The sequence below is a fragment of the Myotis yumanensis genome, unplaced genomic scaffold (assembly GCF_028538775.1).
Source record: "Myotis yumanensis isolate MYYU_CA2020_CCGP unplaced genomic scaffold, mMyoYum1.0.hap1 SCAF_5, whole genome shotgun sequence".
NCBI lineage: Eukaryota > Metazoa > Chordata > Mammalia > Chiroptera > Vespertilionidae > Myotis > Myotis yumanensis.
In genome coordinates, this window is record NW_027223756.1 from 79,309,383 (window position 1) to 79,330,419 (window position 21,037).

Consider the following 21,037-nt stretch of genomic DNA (forward strand, 5'->3'; position numbering starts at 1 on the left):
GGGCATTTTGTGTATTCACAAGGTTGTACAACCATCACCTCTATCTAGTTCCAGAACATTCCAACACCCCAAAGCAAAACCCCACGGCATCAGCAGTCATTTCCACACCCTGGCAACCAGCAATCTGCGCCTGTCTCAATGGATTGATTATCTCAGTGGATGTGAGTGAATGTGATCTGAAGTAGATGGCACAGGTCTAGAGCAGGGGGTTCCAAGTTTGGCTGCATATTGGGCTCCCTGGGGAGCCCAGGAGGGGTTAGAGGGCAAAGGGAACCCCAGCATGAAAGGCATGGAAGCCTGGCATACGTTCAGACAGGGCCACAGCTGAAAGTGGCAACACTGATTTCTTTAATCAGAGAATCAGATGCCAATGCCAAAGGCATGCCATGGGACATCTGAGCTGGTCTAATGCATCCACTATTACAACCATGTGGAACTGGGTCCCAAACCAGTTTGTCAAAACCCACAAGACAAAGACTGTTCATGTTGACCAACTGATGGGCCTCTGGCAGGCCATGTGCTTAAGTAATGAGGCTGTCCACATGTGCAGTGATACAAACCTAGAACTTTCCTTACAGCATTCTGAGGGCAGGGCCAGGGGCCTCCCTCCCAGAGCACCCAGACACCACATCCTGGGAGGATCGGAGAGGCGACAGGGCTGCGGGAGGGGACGTGAGACTGAAGCAGGGAGAGGGAGGAGCGGAAGCCAGGGAGCAGTGTCAGAGGCAGGAGCACCCAGTGACTCAGAACTGCCAGGGCAGGGAGGGGCCTTACTCGTTGGGCAGCTTCTCCACGTGCAGGGCCACGGAGCCCGCCTCATAGCCAAGTTGGTTGTTCTCTGGGACGTCCATATAACGTTCCGTGTACCCCGTGTCATAGGCCATCCAGACTGTGACCGGGGCACCTGCGATGGCCACCTGAGGGCCACAGTGGATGGACAGGGCAGAGAGAAAGAGAGAGAGAGAAGGAGAGACACATGCACATGGGTCAGGTTTCGGGAGCCCTCATTCAACTGGCTGTCCCGGGGCCTCCCCCGGAGGACATGAGGAGCGGGCATGCACACGGGAGGGGGGCTGACAGGGAGGGGCCCTCAGACCACGTGTCCCCCGTGGACTGTGTGCTGTCGAGGGAGGGTGAATTGAACGGGCATGTTTAGGCCGGGATCGACTCCTTCCTGGTCCCACTGCCTTTCTGCCTCCTCCTCCTCATCGCCGCCCCGCGGTGCCCGGACAGTGCTGCCGGCCTGGGGGCCCCTCCCCCGATGCTCTTCACACCATGCCCCACCTCTGCCCATCCGAGGTCGGGGTCCCAGGCTCAGCCTCCCACAGAGAGCTGCTGGCGGGGTTTTGTGCAGCCGGATGCCATCTTGGGGTCAGCAGTGGCGGGCAATGAGGAGGGGGGCTCGGCCCCGTGGGGCTGCTGCGGGGAGAAACAGCCACGTGGCAAAGCCCTGCCGAGATGCCTCCCCCAAGGGCTCCAAGGGGCCTGGGCGGTGCTAGCAGACAAGAGAGCGGGCGCGGGGCAGGACCCACCTTGAACACTTGAGGCTTGTGGATTAGCCCCATGAGCGAGAGGAAGCCTCCGTAGGACCAGCCGTGGATGGCCACCCGGCTCAGGTCGATGAAGCCATACTTCTGGGCCACGAACTGCAGGCCCTCCACCTGGTCCTCAATCTCCACCTGGCCCTGGGGGACGAGGCCGGGAACTTCTCAGTGGCTCCTCCTACTGCTGTCCCACCTCTGCCCCTTGTGAGGAGCCCTCTCCCTCTCGGATCAAAGCTCCATTCACACTCGCCCTGCTCTCTGGGGCAGTGGTCAGACAGGCTTGGCACCAACCCTGCCCTGCTACCTCCTGGCTGTTCCTCTGAGAAAGTCACATCTTCTCTCTGGGCCTCAGTTTTCCCACCCCAAAACGAGGGTGTTAACCTGAATAGGACCCATTTTACAGTGGACATGAGGGCAACATGAGAGGGTGAGTGTCCTACACTCAGAGGTCTGGCACATGCTAGGGCTCAATGAATAGGTGTCATCACCACCACCACCACCATCATCACCATCACCACCATTAACACAATCACTATCACCATCACCACCATTAACACAATCACTATCACCACCACCACCATTAACACAATCACTATCACCACCACCACCATTAACACAATCACTATCACCACCACCACCATTAACACAATCACTATCACCACCACCACCATTAACACAATCACTACTGTCACCACCACCACCATCATCACCATCACCATTAACACAATCACTATCACCACCACCACCATCATCACCATCACCATTAACACAATCACTACTGTCACCACCATCACCATCACCACCACCACCACCATCATCATCATCATATCATCATGGTCTCCACCATCACCGTTAGCACCACTTGTGCAGCCACCAGTCCCTGTCCAGCCCAGCCCTTGGCTCCTCCTGCCGCCTGGGCCTGTACTGATGTGTCAGGCACCAGGTGGGATGGGTGTATACCTGTGTCCCCATGAGACGAAGCTCAGAGCTGAGCAGCAAAGCAGATGTTCCCCTTGGTTCCAAAAGGCCACTCCACTTATGACGGTCCTTGAAGGAGGTGACCCGGAGCCGCCCCAAACCCCGAGCCAACAAAACCCAGATCTCCCTTCACTACACAGGAAGGGCCCAGAGAGACAGGGAAGAAAAGTTACCATTTGGTTTTTCAGGGCCCCTTCGAACCGAAGACCTCGCTGACATGAGCCCCTGCCATCAATCACAACCACAGCGTAGCCCAGGGATGCCAGCGTGTTGAGCCGCAAATACTTGATTCCCTTGAAGGAGTTATTGACCAGCTGCACCTGTGGGGGAAGGCAAAGCGAGGACGTGGGGCTTTGGGCAAGTGGTAAGAAATCCAGCATGAGATGCGAGACAGAATGGGCTAGATGGCCCCGATGCCAGCGGGACGGGGCGGGGTCTTCCAGCCTAATAAGGACCCTGTACTGTACTGTAATGACTATGAATGGCCCGAAGGGTTCTGGACGTGGGGGAGTGGAAAGGGAGAGGGGCCCGTGCTGCACCAAGCCTTGTTCCTACAGCCTTGTTCTGCCTCCTTTCTACCCCTCAGTTATCTCTAAAAAGCAGACACAAATGCTGGTGGGGGAATGGCTGGTGTGGCAGCAGGTGCTTTCTCTGAGGAACGTGACTTCAACCAGCTCCTCACTTTGGTGCTGTTACTATTCGGGGCCTTATCATTCCCTGTGTGTGTGTATGGGGGGAGGGGTGCGTAGTGGGCGCTGGAGCACGTAGACTGGCCTCCACTCATCGATGCCAGGAGTGTTTTTCCCCGAGTTGTGATAATTGCCCAGATACCATCCAGTGTCCCCTGAAGGACAGGACTCCAAGTGGGAACCACTGTCTTAGATGTCCCCTTCTCAGAGACCTGGGCCCAGGGCCCATGGCCACCTCTGTCCCCATGCTAGTGGTCATGGGTGAGAGTGGATCACTATTGGGCAGGTGGCTCAAAGGAACACCTGGGATGAGGGGGGCTTCCCAAAGGGACAAGGGAGCATCAGCAGGAGAATGGGGAGCGGGGGTTATCAGGGAAGATAAGGTGTACAGAAAGCCAGAGGCAGAAGCTTGAGGGACCCCAGAACCCTGTGTGGTCAGAGGGGGCACTCCAGTCCTGGCATGTGGGGAGGGGGTGTGAGGAACAGGGCCAGTACCCACCTGGGGGCCTCCGTACACAAAGAGGACAGTGGGGTGCTTCTTCCCTGGCTGCACCGCATGCGGCTTGTAGATCATGCCGTAGAGCTGCACATCAGACCGCGTGTGGAAGTCAAAGATTTCTGGGGGCACATAATCGGGGGGGCAGCCTACAGACAGAGAAGCCATGGCTACTCAGACAGGAGCCCAGAGCCAGCTGACACCCACACTCCACTGCCTGGCCTCCACCCGCTGAGGGTGAGCTGGAAGCACCCCATCCTCTGCTTTTCAAAGGTTTTTTATTTATTTTTTATTTTCTTAAATATATTTTATTGATTTTTTTTTTACAGAGAGGAAGGGAGAGGGATAGTTAGAAACATCGATGAGAGAGAAACATCGATCAGCTGCCTCCTGCACACCCCCTACTGGGGATGTGCCCACAACCAAGGTACATGTCCTTGACCGGAATCGAACCTGGGACCCTTGAGTCCGCACGTCGACGCTCTATCCACTGAGCCAAACCGGTTAGGGCTCAAAGGTTTTTTAAGTCAGAGGGCCAGGAGTGAACCGGCTCCAGCAGCCGCTGACGCTAGCCCAGTGATGGCGAACCTTTTGAGCTCGGCGTGTCAGCATTTTGAAAACCCTAACTTAACTCTGGTGCCGTGTCACATATAGAAATTTTTTGATATTTGCAACCATAGTAAAACAAAGACTTATATTTTTGATATTTATTTTATATATTTAAATGCCATTTAACAAAGAAAAATCAACCAAAAAAATGAGTGTGTCATAGGTTCGCCATCACTGCGCTAGCTGATTCCCCCAGGAAGGTGACATCACTTCTGTGATTTGACAGACAATTTCATGGTCTGTTTCTCTCAAATCTTTATAATTGCTTTCATTTTTGCAAAGCAACACGGGTGTTTGGATCATGATCATGAAGAAAGTCTCTAAGATGATTTCATTCAGGTAAACAGGGTGCAGATTTGAAAAGTTAAATAAGGTGCCCTGGCTGGTGTGGCTCAGTTGACTGAGTATTGTCCTGTGTACTGAAAGGTCGCCGGTTTGATTCCTGGTCAGTGCACGTACCCAGGTTGCAGGTTCGATCCCCAATCGGAGTTTGGAGTGTATATGGAAGACAACTGATCAATGTTTCTCTCTCTCTCTCTCTCTCCCCGTCTCTCTCTCTCTCCCCCCCTTCCTTTCTCTCTCTCTAAAATCCATTAAAAAATATATTTTTTTAAAGTTAAACAAGTGGTAATATAGGTTGTGGAATGTTTACTGGAAAGGGGTGGAGAACATTTTTGGCCTTAGGTGCTGAGGAGACTTTCTGTGTCTCTGTAGTAACAACCAACAACCAAGCTTTGCTGTTGTGGCCCTAAGGCGGCCACAGACGATGCAAATGACGGAGTGCGGTGGGATTTGGCCACAGCTGGCCAACTGCTCATAGAGGTTGTCTGCAAACATGGCAAGATCAGCAGTTTTGGAAAACAGTCCCTAGTCCTCCTGCCTGCAGGTCCAGGGCTGGGCATCAGGACACCCAAGTTTCCATTGCTGCTCCCCTGCTGCTGTGCAAGACCCGCCCTCATCTGTGAACCAGGGCTGAGGGTCCGGCTCCATCATGTCCAGTGTTGTTGACGTGCAGAGAGTCATGGACTGAGTTATTAGGTCAGCGGTTCTCAACCTGTGGGTCGCTACCCCTTTGGGGGTCCAACGACCCTTTCACAGGGGTCGCCTAAGACCATCGGAAAACACGTATATAATTACATATTGATTTTGTGATTAATCACTATGGTTTAATTATGTTCAATTTGTAACAATGAAATTGGAAATCACCACAACATGAGGAACTGTATTAAAGGGTTGCGGCATTAGGAAGGTTGAGAACCACTGTATTAGGTGGAGAAGCCTTTTACCTATTAAGGTTCCAGGGGGTGAGGATAAAGATGTTTTCTAGCCCATAAATACTTTACAAATGCCAGGGCTTCCTATTTCCCAGAACATCTGGAAATCTAGCAAGTGGCAGGTCTGGGTCAGGGAAGGGCGTCCTTCTTAGGGAGAGATTCTTGTGTGTTTGGAAGGCTTTGATTTTCATCCTAAGAATAGACATTGTAACACTTTGCAGATAAAGGAACATTTCAGGGAGGCAAGCTGACTTGTCCTTGGTTCTGCAGCCAGAATTGGAACCTGGGGTCACCCCAGCAGCGTGAAGGCCGCCCTCCTGGCTCCTGGGCAAACTGACAGCTGCCTCCTGTTTTACGAGGCTCCGCCTGTGCCTGACCTCCAGGCCATCTGCTCTGCGCCCTGGAGACGCTGCCCCTGAGGACAAGGATGCCCCAGGGACCTGCTGGCAGGCAGTCGGCTTCTGAACCGAATCTGCTGTGAGGGGCAGGCCTTAACTGCAGCACAGAAAGGAGAGACCGTCCCAGGGGCAGAGCCCACAGGACAGCTGGGGCCAGTGGTCATGTTTGAGAGGAGCTCTCAGGGCTGCCGGGAGAGGCCAGACGCTGAGGAGGCCTAGCAGGCAGGGCTGCAGGCTGCTCGCTGCCTCACACCCTCCAGGACACCCTACTCTCACCAGGGTTATCTGATGGGACCCCAATCCATTTTATAGACGGGCAAGCTGAGTCTCCCAAGGGGCAAGTCTCAGTCAAGTCCCAGAGGATCTGGGGCTACTTACTGGCTGCCTCCATCATGCTGGCCCAGAACTGAGGCTGCTTGTGCAGAGGGTCATCATCGGGGCCGGTCAGCTTGTAGACGTGCACGCAGGGTGGTGTGCCCACACTGCTGTAGTGGCTGATGAACATGTCGAAATTCTGCGGGTAGGACGGGGGCGCTGAGCACCTCTCCCCACCCCCAATTCTGCACCCTTTGTCCCATCACTGGCCAACCTTCACTGATACTGACCATCCTTACCCTGTGTAAGTGCTCATTTAAACCTCAAACCCCACCCATGTGGGGTGGCTACTATTATCATTACCCCCATTTTTCAGATAAGCAAACTGAGGCCGAGGACTGTCCCCTGGCCAGGGGTCCCACGTGGTCAGACTCAGATTCTTCCTATACCATCTTTCTGGTTCTATAGTCAGCAAACTGCTACCAACTGTTTACCCTGGATGGGGAGTGGCCCTGTGCTTGGCTGCTGCCTGATGTTCTAGAATGTTCTGAGAGGCTAAGGCGGGTACAGGGATAGTGCCATCAAGAGCATCCGGACTCAGGGGGGTGCCCACCTGGCTCATGGAGCAGCTGTGGGAGAAGCCAGGCGTGGTGAGGCGCACAATCTCACTGGCCGACTCGTAGCTGACCACGTAGAGGTGGTGCTCCAGGGGAGTGTCCTTCGTGCCTTGGAAGTACACCAGCTTCGTCTCCTCGTTGACCCAGATCTGTGGGGACACAGGGGCTCCTTGTGAGGCTGCCCAACGCTTCCCAGGTCTGCTTTCCCATGACCCCCGCCCATCTCCCTATCCCCACAGGGAAGGCCCAGTGTTCTGTGAACAGGGGACCTGTTATCTCCCAAGCTGGCTGGAGAAGTGTCTGGAAGAGATGCACTTCTCAGACCCTGTGGGGTGGGAGCAGATCTCGATCTAGCTGGGTTGGCTGCACATCCAGGAGCAACTTAGAATCAGAACCCTGGACAGTTACTCTGGGCATGCCCAGAGCCTCCCACAGAGGCGGAGGGAGGGGCCATCCTGGGCCCAAGGGCCTGCCAGTCCCAGGCCCTGGTCCCGGGTGGGGTCAGCCCACCTGTGACTCAGATGCATGGGGTAAAGAGGTGGCACTCCCTGCCCCACCTATACCCCTGTGGGGTCCTTAGGTGATGTCCTCAGGAGGAGAGGAAAAAACCCTGCTCTGGGGATGGGGACAGGCACTGCCTCTCTGGGGCCAACCTGGCAACATGGAGGCAAAACAAAAAAAGTGTGTCCTCTGACCTGGCAGTGAGACCTCTGGGAACTGTTCCTGAGGACTTCACCCAGGAGGGGATTTCAGAATGGAGGGACAAAGACGCTCAAAGTGCTCTTAAGACTGAAGAAAGGTGACAACAGGAATGTCCGAAAAGGTGGAATTGTTCCCATAACCATGGAACAGTTCTGTGTCCACAAAAAAACTATTTTCTAAAAAACCTCTAGAAACCCCCTAAAATGATGTGTGCAAATAGGAAAGCTCTGCAAGTGATTTCCCTCTGTGGTCACCTCCAAGGAGGGGCAGAGGCTGCAGAGAGCAGGGTAAGGGCGGAAGGAGATTCCGATGTGTGTCGTGTCTAGAATGACCCAGGCATTTTAACAAATACTGACTGTTCATTGTTACCACGCTTCTTAAATGAAGGTTTTCTATAAATAGAGATGTCCTTGAAAACTCAAACAAATGGGGAAATCGGCGTTCTCCAGACCAGGGACCCACCACGGCCACATCTTTCCAGAGGGAGCGCAGAAATAGGCCGGGGGCACATGACCTCAGGCAGGGATGTTAGAGGTCATGCTAGCTCCTTTCGTTTTTTAATTTCTGAGTAAAAAGATAAGGCATGCCAATGTAATGTTCGGTGAGAGAGAAAGGGATGATGCTGGCGTGTGTGTGTGCCAAACCCTATATATGCCCAGGGCTTCCCAGTACTTTAAAGCAGGGCCCTCACCCAGGGTGGTTCTGCCCCCGGGGGACACCTGGCTATGTCTGGGGACATCTGTGGTGGTCACAAACGGGAGTACTTCTGGTGGGAGGCAGGGAGGCTGCTCAACACCCTGCGGTGCCCAGGATGCCCCCACAGAGAATCATCAGCAATAACAAGGGGGAGAGACCAGTTGTCAAGATGAAAGAATTAGAGCTACTAGATGGTTCCATTTCACAGATGAGGAAACGGAGTCTTAGTACCCAGTTACTCCTTGGGGGGCAGGGCTAGGCTAAGAGCTGGGGTCGGGGGATAGGGTGGGAGAACACCTCCAGCAAGACTGACTGCAAGCAAGCACAGCCACTAAGAGTAGGTGACTGTCCTTTAACCTCTGGGTGCCCCACTTTCTGGCCCTCTTGCCTCACACATAAAGATGAGAACGTAAAATCTGATCGAATTGGGACCGTGCTCATGGTTTTACAGCTTCTTTTCCAGCAATTTGTAGGGACGGCTTTACAAGTCGGTGACAGGGCTTTCCGGCAGGTGTGGTTCTGCTGTAATCAACACGGTTCCCTACGGAGCCTGGACCTCCCTGCCACTGCTGGCCACCAGTGCTGACTGACTGCTACTTCCCACCATGTGAAGAGCACTGGGAGGGACACACATGTGCTAATATGTCTGTCTTTGGTCCACGAGGCATTTATGCTGGTGTGAAGTAGGGACCAGGAAGTCTGATTAAGGGGACCCTTTGTAAAATCTGGAATTCTGTAGACCTGGACCCTGTGAAGATGCTGTAGCCAGAGGCAAAGTTGCGCTGTGTTTTTAAGAGGTGTTTGGGGAAATGGAACGAACGCCTCTGGTCTTCCCTGTGGCCGCATCCTTTGCTCCTGAACCTCCCCTCGGACAAGCGTCGGGGGGGCCCTGATTGGAAGCTGCAAGACGATCCCACAGTGGGCACCCCAAGTGTCCCACAAACTGTTCTTCCAGGGTTGAGTGGTTTCATGGAGTGGAAGGAGGATAACAGAGAGCTCCCTGTGGCCCTGAGAATGTGCTCAGATGGGGCCCTGCATCCTGGACCCAGTGTGCCTCCAGCCTTGGCCTTGGGGCTGTGGAGGGGGCAGAGCAGGAGGGAGGAGTGGCCAGGTGGGGGCAGGGGGGCCACAAGCACAAGAGGTCTTGAGAGGGACCAGAAGTGTGTGTCTATGTGCCTGTGCATGTACAAGTGTGCATGGAGACGCTGGTACCTTGGAGCCATGCCTGGCCAAAACCTCCCATTCACCGCTGGTCAGCGCGATCTCCTCCTTGACAGGGCACTTAAATTCATCTGGAAATAAGGAAAGGAAAAGAGGTGAAGGGGCCCCAGGAAGCTGTGATGGGGACACAAAGCACCGAGACCCACCTGCACCACAGCAGACTTACACTGTCCAGACCGGCCCCCACCAACTTGGCAAATGCCAGCCTACAGCCTCTGCATCCCAGGCCAGCCTAGCCCCTCAATTCTCTAGCCACCTGAGGCTTCCCGCTGAGGCACGGACGATGGCGCAGCTGGCTGGTCCCCATCTCACTCCAACCCATTCTGAGCCCTATTCCCTGCTCTTGCTCGTGAGTCTTCTTGGTTACCCAAATTCAAGCCCATGTTTCTCTTGGCCCAGAGGGCCCTGCCAAGCACACCTGCTGGGCCTCTCCAGCATGACTGTCCTCTGTGAAAGCAGGTGTCGCACGGACACGTCAGTGCCAGCGCCACCACTGTCCTGCCACTCGTGCATTCCAACAGGCTGCTGGCCTCACTCGACTGCACAGCACGCCTGGAGGCTGCCCCTTAAAGAATTCATTCCTTCTGATCTAAAGTGAATGAGGCCACGCCTTCTCATCTGTCCAACTGCCATCGAGCAGGTGGAAGACATGTGACAAGAGTGTGAGATGGGGATGCAGCAGAGGCCCACACACAGGTGCATGGGAAACCTGGTGTGCCCAACTCAAAAGCAGGTTTCCTGAGAGGCACCTGCTTCGAGCTCCACTCTACCACCAGGTGAGAATCGAGCTCAGCTGGCCCATTTCAAGAGGCAGAAATGAGGACTTTTCAAGTGACATTTCCCAAAGCCAGGTGGCGTCAGTAAGTCAACAGACAAGCCAAACAGCAGCAACACCAACGAGCCAAAGAAAACTCTCCTTGCAGATGGCTCAGCTGGCACGTGGGGCAGCATCAAACCCTGAGTGGCAGTGCCCTGAGACAGCAGGCACTCCTCAGTCCCTGCCTTACCCAACCCCTCGGAGCGTGTGGCTTCGCCTCTTGACACTCGGGCCCCCTCGGCTCCTGGCACCCTGAACACACCCTCACTTGGGTCTCTGTCCCCTGTGCAGGTGGCTGCTTGAGGCTCATTTGTGGGCTCTACCTCTAACCTGTAGGACAATCCTGGGGTGACTCGGCCCAAGGGGACACTGGCTGACACCTGGGAACATCTATGGTTATCACAACTGGGGAGTGGGTGGGGGTCAGGGATGCTACTGAACTCCCCCCCAGTGCCCAGGACGACCATACGGAGAATGACCCGGCTCTGAGGTCAGCAGTGCCCACAGGAGAGACCCTGCTCCAAGCTTGAGGAGCCAGCTTAACTCGAAGGCTCGGCCCTGTGGCACTCTGTCCTGTCCAGGGGCTGAGATGCCACCCAGGCTGCTGGCGAGGACGGCCACACTCCCATCACAATACATTCTCTCCCAGAACTCCGAGCACACAAACCTGCCCACACGCATTCCCACTACTGAGCTCTTCACCTGGGATACGTGCAAAACCCACCTCTGGATTGTTCTCTCCTAAAACTGCCCCTCTCAGAGTCTTCCCATCTCGGAACAGACCTGTGACGGAACAAATGGTGCCTGTGCCGTCCTCTCTCTCTCAGGCTCCACATCCAAATCCACAGGCAAACCATGTCAGCTAAGTGGTCAAAGTGCAGAGTGCATCGAATCACCTGGGTCAGCCCAGCCCCACCGCCTGACCCGTTCCTGTCCTCTCCTCACCCCTCGGGCTACATTCCACACGGCAACCTCAGGAATCATTTTAAAGTGGTGGAAGGCCAATGTCAAAGCCCAAGTTCCCTCCGAGACTCACAAGGCCCTACACGACCTGCCCCATCCCCTCTCTGCCCTCACCTGCTCCCTCTCTCCCCTCACTCTGCTCCAGTCACACAGGCTTCCTTGCTGTTCCCTTAACATGCAGACATGGTCCTGCCCCAGGACCTTTGCATGGGCTGCTCGTGAGGCCTAGAGCTCTGTGTAGCTGCCTCCGCCATTTTTACCACATCCTCCAGGTCCCTGCTCCATGGCACATTATCCAGAGACGTTCTCCTAACCACCAGTTCTAGAAAGAAAGCCCCTCATGCTCATCACTCCTGGGACAGCATCTTTCATAGTTTTTGGATTACTACTCAAAAACAGACATCGGGGCAAAAAAACAGCCACAGAAGACATATAAGTGACTGGGCGTGACCATGTGTTACAGAAACAGGCAGATGGTCTGGGACTGACTTGCAGCTATACTATAGGCAGTGGTGGCGAACCTGTGACATGCGAACTCATATTTTTGGTTGATTTTTCTTTGTTAAATGGCATTTAAATATATAAAATAAATATCAAAAATATAAGTCTTTGTTTTACTATGGTTACACATATCAAAAAATTTCTATATGTGACACGGCACCAGAGTTAAGTTAGGGTTTTTCAAAATGCTGACACGCCAAGCTCAAAAGGTTCGCCATCACTGAGCTATAGTTTGCCGACCCCTGGTGTAAGACGGGCCTGGCACCTGGCAGGTGCTCAATAACTCCTGTTGATTGAATGAATGAATAGGCAGCTATGGTAACCCCTGCCAGGTGTGAATGACTTCTTTCCTGTGGGCGGCTGAGTCAGAGGGTGGGATCAGTGAACAAACAGCGCATAGAACCTCAGACAGGCAGTTGGATGAGCAATGGCGTTAGTCAGGCTGTGCTCACCTTCCCCGGGGCTGAAGGGCTCGCTCCAGTCGTAGCCGTTAGGCTGTAACACGGTGGTGACCTTGTACAAGTGGCAGAAGCCGGTCTTGCTTTCGTTGGCGCGGATGAAGCAGAGCTCGTCCTCACCCTCTGATTGGGGGAAGGGATAGAAGATGTCATGAACCTGTCCGGGCAGAAGAGGGAAGACACGTCAGGTGAGGCACACCCTGCTGAGGAAGGGGAGGCCAAACCCAGCCCCTGTGGACTCTCCCTCCCTGGCCAGGGGCAGGCCTGCCTGAGCTCACTTCCCCACCCTTACATTGATCCACACGTTGGTGATCTCCTCGTACACCACGTACGGCTGGACGTTACTGGGCACGGCTCTGGCGAAGGCCTCCCGCTGCTCCTCATCCTCGGTGATGGGGATGAACAGGGCTGGGGGCAGGAGGACGAGCTGGAGCTGCTGCTGGGGCCGATCCAGGAGCATGGCCCAGGCGCTGAGAAGGCGAAAGAGAAGCCAGAGGCCTCAGGGGCCAGCAGCCGGAAACTGGTGACTAAAGCCCCCTTTTGTCACCTTCACCGATACCTGACCCAGTAACCCCATGACACACAGTTTCCTGGCTGGAATGCATGCTCAGGGGGGCTGACAGAACTCCACAACCTGACTTCTGGAAACGGCTTACATCATGAAATCATAGAGCAGTTTTGAGAAAGCCACAATTTCAGCCAAATCCTCACCTACACACACCATCCTTGATTTCATACTTTGCTGTAACTTGACAATTTTTAACTTAAATGTATTTTAAATGGGGACCTATCAGTGCTGTAAGTGGAAAAGCAGCATCTCAAAATAAACAGGAAGCAACTAAAACCAAATTAAAGTGCAATTTCAGCCCAGCCGGCATGGCTCAGTGGTTGAACCAGGAGGTCACAGTTTGATTCCTGGTCAGGGCACATGCCCAGGTTGTAGGCTCGATCCCTCGTGTGGGGCATGCAGGAGGCAGCTGATCAATGATTCTTTTTCATCATTGATGTTTCTATCTCTCTTCCCCTCTCCCTTCCTCTCTGAAATCAATAAAATAATTTAAGAAACATATATATAAAGAGCAACATCATAGGGATGGGAGGTTCCAGCAAGAGCCCATGGCCTGAGTCTCGCTGTTTCTGTTATGAAGGGAGTCTGGCAAGTGTTTGGAGTAGGGGATGCACACCCTTTCTGTAAAGGGGCCAGCGAGTCAGTATTTCAATTCTGTGGGCCACAAGTGTCCTTCACAACTACTCAACCCTGCCCTTGTAATGTGAAAGCAACCACAGACAAGCTGTAGATGAACGAGTGTGGCCCTGTGCCAATAAAACTTTATTTACACACACTGAATTGTGGGTTTTATATCACTTTCATGTATGATAAATTATTATTCTTTAGATCCCCCAGCCCCCAAATCATTTAAAATCATAAAAACCATTCTTGGCTCCTGGGCCTCACAAAAAAAGATGGGTGGTGAGGATTGAGCCTCCGGGCCACGCTTTAGGACCCGTTAGAGATGCCTGTCTCTGATGTGAGCAGAAGGGCTAGAAAGTGAGTGAAATGGGACTCCTTCTATTTGGTGACTCCATGATTCTTATGATAGGGGTGGAGGTGGGGGGTAGAGAGGAGTGGCCCACCCAGGTCCTGAATATAAATGACTTAGATGCTGTCAGACAGAGACTCACTATTTGCCGTCTCGGGTCCACCCGGCCCGGGCGATGTATTCCGCCTTGGGGAAGAGCATGCTGAAGGGCTGCACCAGCTCCTTCTCTTGGGTCGAGACGATCTAAAGGGAAAACAGACTCGGGTCACATTACATGCTACCCAGGAGTACACACTGTTAGGGGCACACTGTGTCCCCCCTCAAATCCACATGTTGAAGTCCTCACCCCTAGTACCTCAGAATGGGGCCTTATTTGGAAATAAAGTGGCTACAGATATAATTAGTTAAGATGGGGTCATACAGGTAGGGTGGCCCCAATCCAACAGGACTCGTGTTGGAAGTGCAGACACAGGTATCACATGGGTAGAGTGTCTTGTGATGAGACACAAGGAGAAGGCGACCGTCTACAAGGCAAGGAGAGAGGCCTGGAACAGGTCCTTTCTCATGGCCTCAGGAGAAACCAGTCCTGCCGACACCTTGATTTCAGACTTTTAGCCTCCATACTGTGAGACAATAAACTGTTGTTTAAGCTGCCCAGTCTGGGGGACTTTATTATGATAGCCCATTGGCTGGAAACCCAGGGTTCTGGTGTGGACTGTCACTGCAAAGCCAGGTGGCCTTGGGCAAGACAGTCTTTGGATGCCACAGTTTCCTGGAGCCTAAATGGGGCTGGCATGGCATTTCCCCAGGAGGAAAAGGCAGGCAGGGCCTCAGCATGCCCCACACCCCAGCGGGCACCCCCCTAACATCCCCAACTGCCTGTTCAGTTGGTATAACCCATACCACTGCAGGACCCTGTTTGTCCGGCAGAGCCAGGGACTGTTTAAAACAAAGCCACTTAGAGCTGATCTGTGTTAAATCTGCACGAATACTCTGGTCAAGAGTGGAGAAGGGGTCTGGTTAGGGCCGAATTTTGCCCAGAACAAAAACTGACTCCTCAATTACAAAAGTCAGTGTAGTTTATCATAGGCTTTCTTCTGAAATATTACACAAGAATGCATTTTGGCAAAAATATGCGAGGGCTTTCTCAGCTTGTCTGAACTCTAACCTCTGACGTCCCCGTCCCCACGGCCCTTCTCAGTCACAGCCGCTCTTGCCCTCCTGACTAAGGAGGCCTAAGTGACGAGGACCTCTTGTCATTTCAGAGTGAGGTGCAGAGTGACAGGGGCAGCAGGGCCCAGCCTGGCAGCACAGCTCTGGACGGTGTTGTTTTGCATTCAGTTGGCCAAGCGGAGCACCTGCCGCGGGAAGGGGGCGAGCAGCCTGCTGATGCTGCCCAGCTACCTACCCAGCTCAAAACACATACCCTGACCCCTCTTCTCACCCAGAAGCTTCTCGGGGCTCTCTGGCCCTCTTACCTTGCCTTGACTGTCAGTCTGAAACTCAGCCAGCTTCAAGGCGATCTTTGGATTCTTGCTACCTACAGAAATGAAAGTGAGGTGAGCCTGGCAGGGGTCACCCATGTGGGGTGAGAGCAGGTGTTGGGGTGTTGGGGTGGAGGGTGCAGGGGGACACAGAAAGGTGACACAGTGGGCATGGGGGGCAGGGGAGGAAGGGTGTCCAAAGGGCTCTCCATGGGCAGGTCTCCCTCTCTGGTCCAGGCACAAAATCCCTGAGCAGGACTTTCTGACTGAGCCAGGACCTCATTCCAGGCAGAGTGATGAACAGCCTCTAGCTGATGGGGAGGTCATGGTGGAACATGCATGAGGAAGACACCTGCTGCCTTTGGAGAGCTTGAAATCTGGCCTCCGTGCTCTCATTTGTAAACTGGGGAGGGAGGAGACTGACTTTTCCCATTTGCATTGGGGACTGAAAATGTCCTCTAGGCCAGTGGTCGGCAAACTCATTAGTCAACAGAGCCAAATATCAACAGTACGACGACTGAAATTTCTTTTGAGAGCCAAATTTTTTAAACTTAAACTATACAGGTAGGTACACTGTTATTAACTTAATTAGGGTACTCCTAAGGCTTAGGAAGAGCCACACTCAAGGGGCGAAAGAGCCACATGTGGCTCGCGAGCCGCAGTTTGCCAACCACAGCTCTAGGAGGCTCTGCCAGCATGGCGAACAGGTGCTGCTCACTGCAGGTCAGCGAGAACAACTCTTTTATTTGCCTCCATGGAGGCGGCAAACAAGAGGCCTGCAGGCTGAACCTGAACCTGGCCCGCCACGTATTTCGTTTGGCTTACCAGGTATTTTTATTATTATCTTTTAAAAATATATTTTTATTAATTTTGAGAGGAAGAGAAAGTGACAGAGAGATAGAAACATCAATGATGAGAGAGAATCATTGATTGGCTGCCTCCTGCACACCCCTCACCAGGGATCAAGCCTGCAACCCAAGCATATGCCCTGACTGGGAATTAAACTGTGACTTCCTGGTTCATAGGTTGATGCTCAACCACTGAGCCACACCTGGCCGGGCTTTCTAAGTGTTTTTAAATAATTCGAGCAACATTTAAGAATTGGGGGTTTTCTGCCCAGCCAGTGTTGCTCAATGGTTGAGCATTGACCTATGAATCAGGAGGTCATGGTTTGATTCCTGGTCAGGGTACAAGCCCAGGTTTCGGGCTCAATTCTCAGGTGTGCAGGAGGCAGCCAATAGATGATTTTCTCTCATCATTGATGTTTCTCTCTCTTTCCCTCTCCTTTCTTCTCTTTGAAATCAGTAAAAATATTTTTTAAAAAAGAATTGGGTAATTTCTCAAATGAGTCTGGATTTACAGTTTCTCTTGAGAAACAGGCAAACTCGAGTCTGTACCCTCACAGGTGGTGAATGTCTGATGCGTCCTAGGTTGGGGCCCACACCCCGTCACAATCTCCCCAAGCTCCTTCTGCCTCCAGGGCCCTGATGCGGTGCTGGCCCTGCTGCTGTTCCCGAGCCCGGCCTGCTCCTGAGTCCTGTGGGCCCATCCTAATTGGAGCCTCACCTTGCTCTATGAGGACTCAGACCACTGCCCAGCCATCCCCACCTGTCCCGGGCACTCACCTGTCCGGGGGGTACCGGTACGAGTCTGTCTTCCTTTCTTCTAGTGCAGGAGAGGGCACGTGAATGACCTCCACCTCCGACTCGTCGACCTCCTCATACAGGATTCGCAGTGTCTTGTGGCCTTCCGAACCTGGGAGGAGGCAGGGACACCACTGAGGGTGCCAGGAGGCCACCCATCCCGTGCACACGAGGGACTCTGCTGTGCCACAGCTGGGCCCAGGCAAGAGCATGAGCCTTTGGGCTGGAACCCGGGGCTGCCCTTTACTAGACCTTCAGCCAGTCACACCTCCTCCTGGGGCCTAGTTCCCTCACCTGCACAGTGGGGACGAGGACTGAACTATTCCCAGCACAAAACAGTGTGGGAAATGGCTATGGCGGGGGTTTGTGTGCTGAATTGTGTATGTTCCGGTCAAGTCCCTGTGTTGAAGCCCTAACCCCAGGACCTCGTAATGTGACTGTATTTGGAGATGGGGTCTCTAAAGAGGTGGTTAAGGTAAAATGAGGTCATTAGGTTGGGCCCTAATCCAATATGACTGGTGTCCTTGTAAGAAGAGATTAGGAAACAGATACGCACAGAGGGAAGACCTGTGAGGAGACAGGGAGAGCAGCCAAGGAGAGGGGCCAAGGTGCTGACACCTTGACCTCGGACTTGCGGACTCCAGCACTGTGAGACAACAAGTGTCTGTCGGTTAGGCCCTCAGTCTGGGAGCAGGTTCAGCAGCCCAAGTTAATTAACACATGTCTCCAGAAGAAGAATTACAGTAAAGATCATTGTGAGAATAAGTAGATCACCGGGTGGTAACAGCTGAGAGGAGTGGGGTGACCGGCCAAGCTGACGTCACAGGGACAGAGCCATGGCCGCTCCTTCCTCAGCAGGCCCTTTCCTTCCTTAGCCACTGAGAAGGTTCTCCTGCTGCTTCCTGTTTTTGCCCTAAGACTCACTGTGGACAGACCAAAGATGTCTCCGGAAGCACCCCGCCTGCTCCGCACCTGCTTTAGGGCGGAGCCCTGGACGCCTGAGAGGCTGAGTGACTGGCTCGAGGCCATGTGGCTTGGGAGTGGCAGCACTGTGCTTCTGACTCAGCCGTGACAAACAGGAGTCTCCCGACATTGTGCAATGTCCCCCAAAGGCAGGTTCACCCCAGCTGAGAACGACTGATAGACGCCCAGAAGATCACCCACCAGGATCGGTGCATAAAGGTATTCACAGGAGTATTGATTATGACACCAAAATAAAACCAAAACCCACAACTAGAAACAACCAAAGAACTAGCTCAATAAACCATGGCACAGTCACGCTCCAAAGAGTTGTGTGCTGACTGCAAGGGATTGTGTCCCCCCAAATTCAAATGTTAAAGCCTATCCCTGATATAATGGCATTACATGATGGGGCATTTGGCAGGTGATTAGGTCATAAGGGCGGAGCCCTCATGAGAGAGGTAAGTGTCCTTATGAAAGAGACCCCAGGACATGAGGACACAGCAAGAAGGTGCCATCTATGAACCAGGAGGAGGTTCTCCCCAGACACTGACTCTTCTGGCGCCTTCATCGTAAACTCCCAGCCTTGAGGACCATGAGATGTAAGTAAGTGCTGTTTCTAAGCCCCGCAAACTGTGGTGTGGTTATAGCAGCCCAAATGGACCAAGACACTGATATCAATAGGAAGGTTGCTGAGGTTTCTTTAAAGTGATAAGTGCAAAGAGCAGAAAAGCACACAGAGTCTATTAATAAAAGAAGTGTACACAGAGCATTTTTGTTGTTAATCTGCAACCAAGAATATTTTTTCCATTGATTTTTAGAGAGAGTTGAAGGGAGGGAGGGGGAGAAAGGGAAACATCGATTGGAGAGGGCCACATCGACTAGTTGCCTCTAGCACCCACCCCAGGCCAGGGATCCAACCTGCAACCCAGGTACATCCCCTTGACTAGGAATCGAACCCACAACTCTTCAGTGCACGGGCCAATGCTCAAACCACTTAACCACTGGCCAGGACCATAGAAGCATTTTTTAAAAATGGAAAGGGACCTACCTTCCCAGGAGGCTGTGGGACACCACCAGTAGCCGGTGAAGCGGTCGAATTCTTCCTGGATGACGAAGGTGGCTACGCCTGCAGATTTGGGGTCCTCGAGAACGTTGGATAAGCCTGGAGGAGGAGAAAGCAGGACGAGAAGTGAGGAGTCTTATTTAAAGCAGGCTCCTCCCCCTCGACACTGCTAACATTGGGGTCAGCACATTCTCTGTGGGGGGGCTGTCCTGAGCACTATGGGGTGTTGAGTAGCATCTCTGAACTCCCACCCACTCGATCCCAGGACATCCCCACCCAGCTATGGCAACTAAAAGTGTCCCTGGACATGGCCAGTGTCTGAGTTGCCCCCGGCTGAACTGCTCAGGTTTAGAGCGAGGGCACCAGGGCTGTGGGGCAGGACAGGGGGGCAGGTCTGAGGCCACGCCAGGTGCTGAGTTCCTAAAACATCTTTAGAAGGGGAAGGTCAATGAGGACGAGCATGAGGGAAAACTTGGGGAGCAGGTGAGATCTGACCTTGAACCATGGAGTCAGAAAGGAGAGCAGAGGTGGGAGGGGCCGAGTGAGCAGAGGTGCAGAATAAGTGTCTGGTGGAGGGAGGCCAAGAGGGCCACACAGGAGGGTGGCTTGTGAGAGCCGGGTCAGGAAGGGGCCTGGGGTCAGGGAGAGTGGAGTGGGGGTAGGGTATTTTCTAGAAGCTGGACTGGTGGCTTTGATGACTGTGCCTGGAAAGTGCTGGCCTGGGCCTGGCCCAACGGACCACACCCCTGGGTTGCTGTCCACCCTGGCCAAGACTGACGCCTCTGCCCGCTTTACCCCTGTGGCAGAAAGTCAGCCGCTGCTCTTCGCCGGTCTCAATGTTGGCCACCCACAGGTCACTGTTGTTGATGAAGGAAAAGAAGGCGGGGTCGGCAGGGCAGATCTTGGGGTCCATCCGAGGCCCAGAACACTGGGTCTTGATTTCCAATGGCTTCATGGGGGACACCTGGGGACAGAGAGGCCTGGCTCAGGGGGGGCAGGATGCCGCCCATCTGCCCACCCCACCGCAGCGAGGGACCAGCACTTACCATGAAGCCATTCTTGCCCCCGTCCCGACAGTGGAAGAGGCTGTTGCTGGCCTGGAAGAGGAAGAGGCCACTCTCGCTGTGGAAGTCATAGGAGGTGATGCCGAAGACGCCCAGGCGCTTCCGCTCCCGCAGCAGCTCCTCCTCGCGAGAGTAGACCCCGTGGTGGGGCGTGGCCTGGGGACACACAGGAGACAGATGCCAGTGTCAGCAGCCAGAGGCCCTGGCACCTGGGCACTACCAGGAGGGACCTATTTGACCTGGGTCCACGCTAAGGAGAACCTTCTGATGAGCAGCGCTGCACCGAGCGGAACGGGTGGCAGGTCCTTTTCAGGTCTTACACGGAGCTCCTCCCCTCTTGCCCGCCTCTGGGCTTCCCTGTGCCCCTTTCCCCTGGAACCTCCAAGGCAGACAGCACCATCCTCTGCCCCACAGCATGGAGACACTGCTGGACTGCTCTTCCCTGGTCCCCAGGCCAACCCCACAGACGCCTCCATCCTCTTCACCCCCTCTTCCTGCCAAAAGCATTTGATCCAAACCCACCTAACACCAGTCATACTTTCTGCACAGGTGGGGGGCAGGGCAAATTCCAGACCACCTGATCCCCACACACCCAACCCTGGCAGGTCTGGGCAGCTAAAATATTGTGGGCAAGGAGAATTCTGAAGATGACATGGAGATGTAGAGGAACATTAATGATAAGAAACGCATTTAAAAAAAGCAGAACCCAAGCCCCGTAGAGCATCAGCCTGTGCACTGAAGGGACTCAGGTTCGATTTCAGTCAAGGGCACATGCCCAGGTTGCAGGCTCAATCCCCAGTAGGGGGTGTGCAGGAGGCAGCCAATCAATGATTCTCTCATCATTGATGTTTCTAGCTCTCCCTCTTCCTTCCTCTTAAATAAAAATAAATAAAAAAGCAGAACCCAAAGCAAAATTACCCCCATGCTGAGACAAAAGCTATGTGAACACAGCTCCTTGGCTTGGGGACTAAATGGGGCAGGCAAAAGGGAGAGCTGTTGCG

The 21,037-nt window shown here is 53.6% G+C and overlaps 1 protein-coding gene across 1 annotated transcript in view; it reads right to left on the reverse strand.

The window, feature by feature from the left end:
• Nucleotides 1-21,037, reverse strand: part of DPP9 (dipeptidyl peptidase 9) — a 34,709-nt gene that overhangs the window by 4,055 nt on the left and 9,617 nt on the right. The window contains 15 exon segments of the mRNA XM_070415870.1: nt 775-917; nt 1,533-1,685; nt 2,696-2,842; nt 3,711-3,856; nt 6,367-6,502; nt 6,917-7,069; nt 9,531-9,610; nt 12,273-12,435; nt 12,571-12,748; nt 13,962-14,062; nt 15,298-15,359; nt 16,912-17,058; nt 18,958-19,071; nt 19,768-19,936; nt 20,019-20,192. Coding sequence (XP_070271971.1) covers nt 775-917; nt 1,533-1,685; nt 2,696-2,842; nt 3,711-3,856; nt 6,367-6,502; nt 6,917-7,069; nt 9,531-9,610; nt 12,273-12,435; nt 12,571-12,748; nt 13,962-14,062; nt 15,298-15,359; nt 16,912-17,058; nt 18,958-19,071; nt 19,768-19,936; nt 20,019-20,192 — 2,066 coding nt within the window.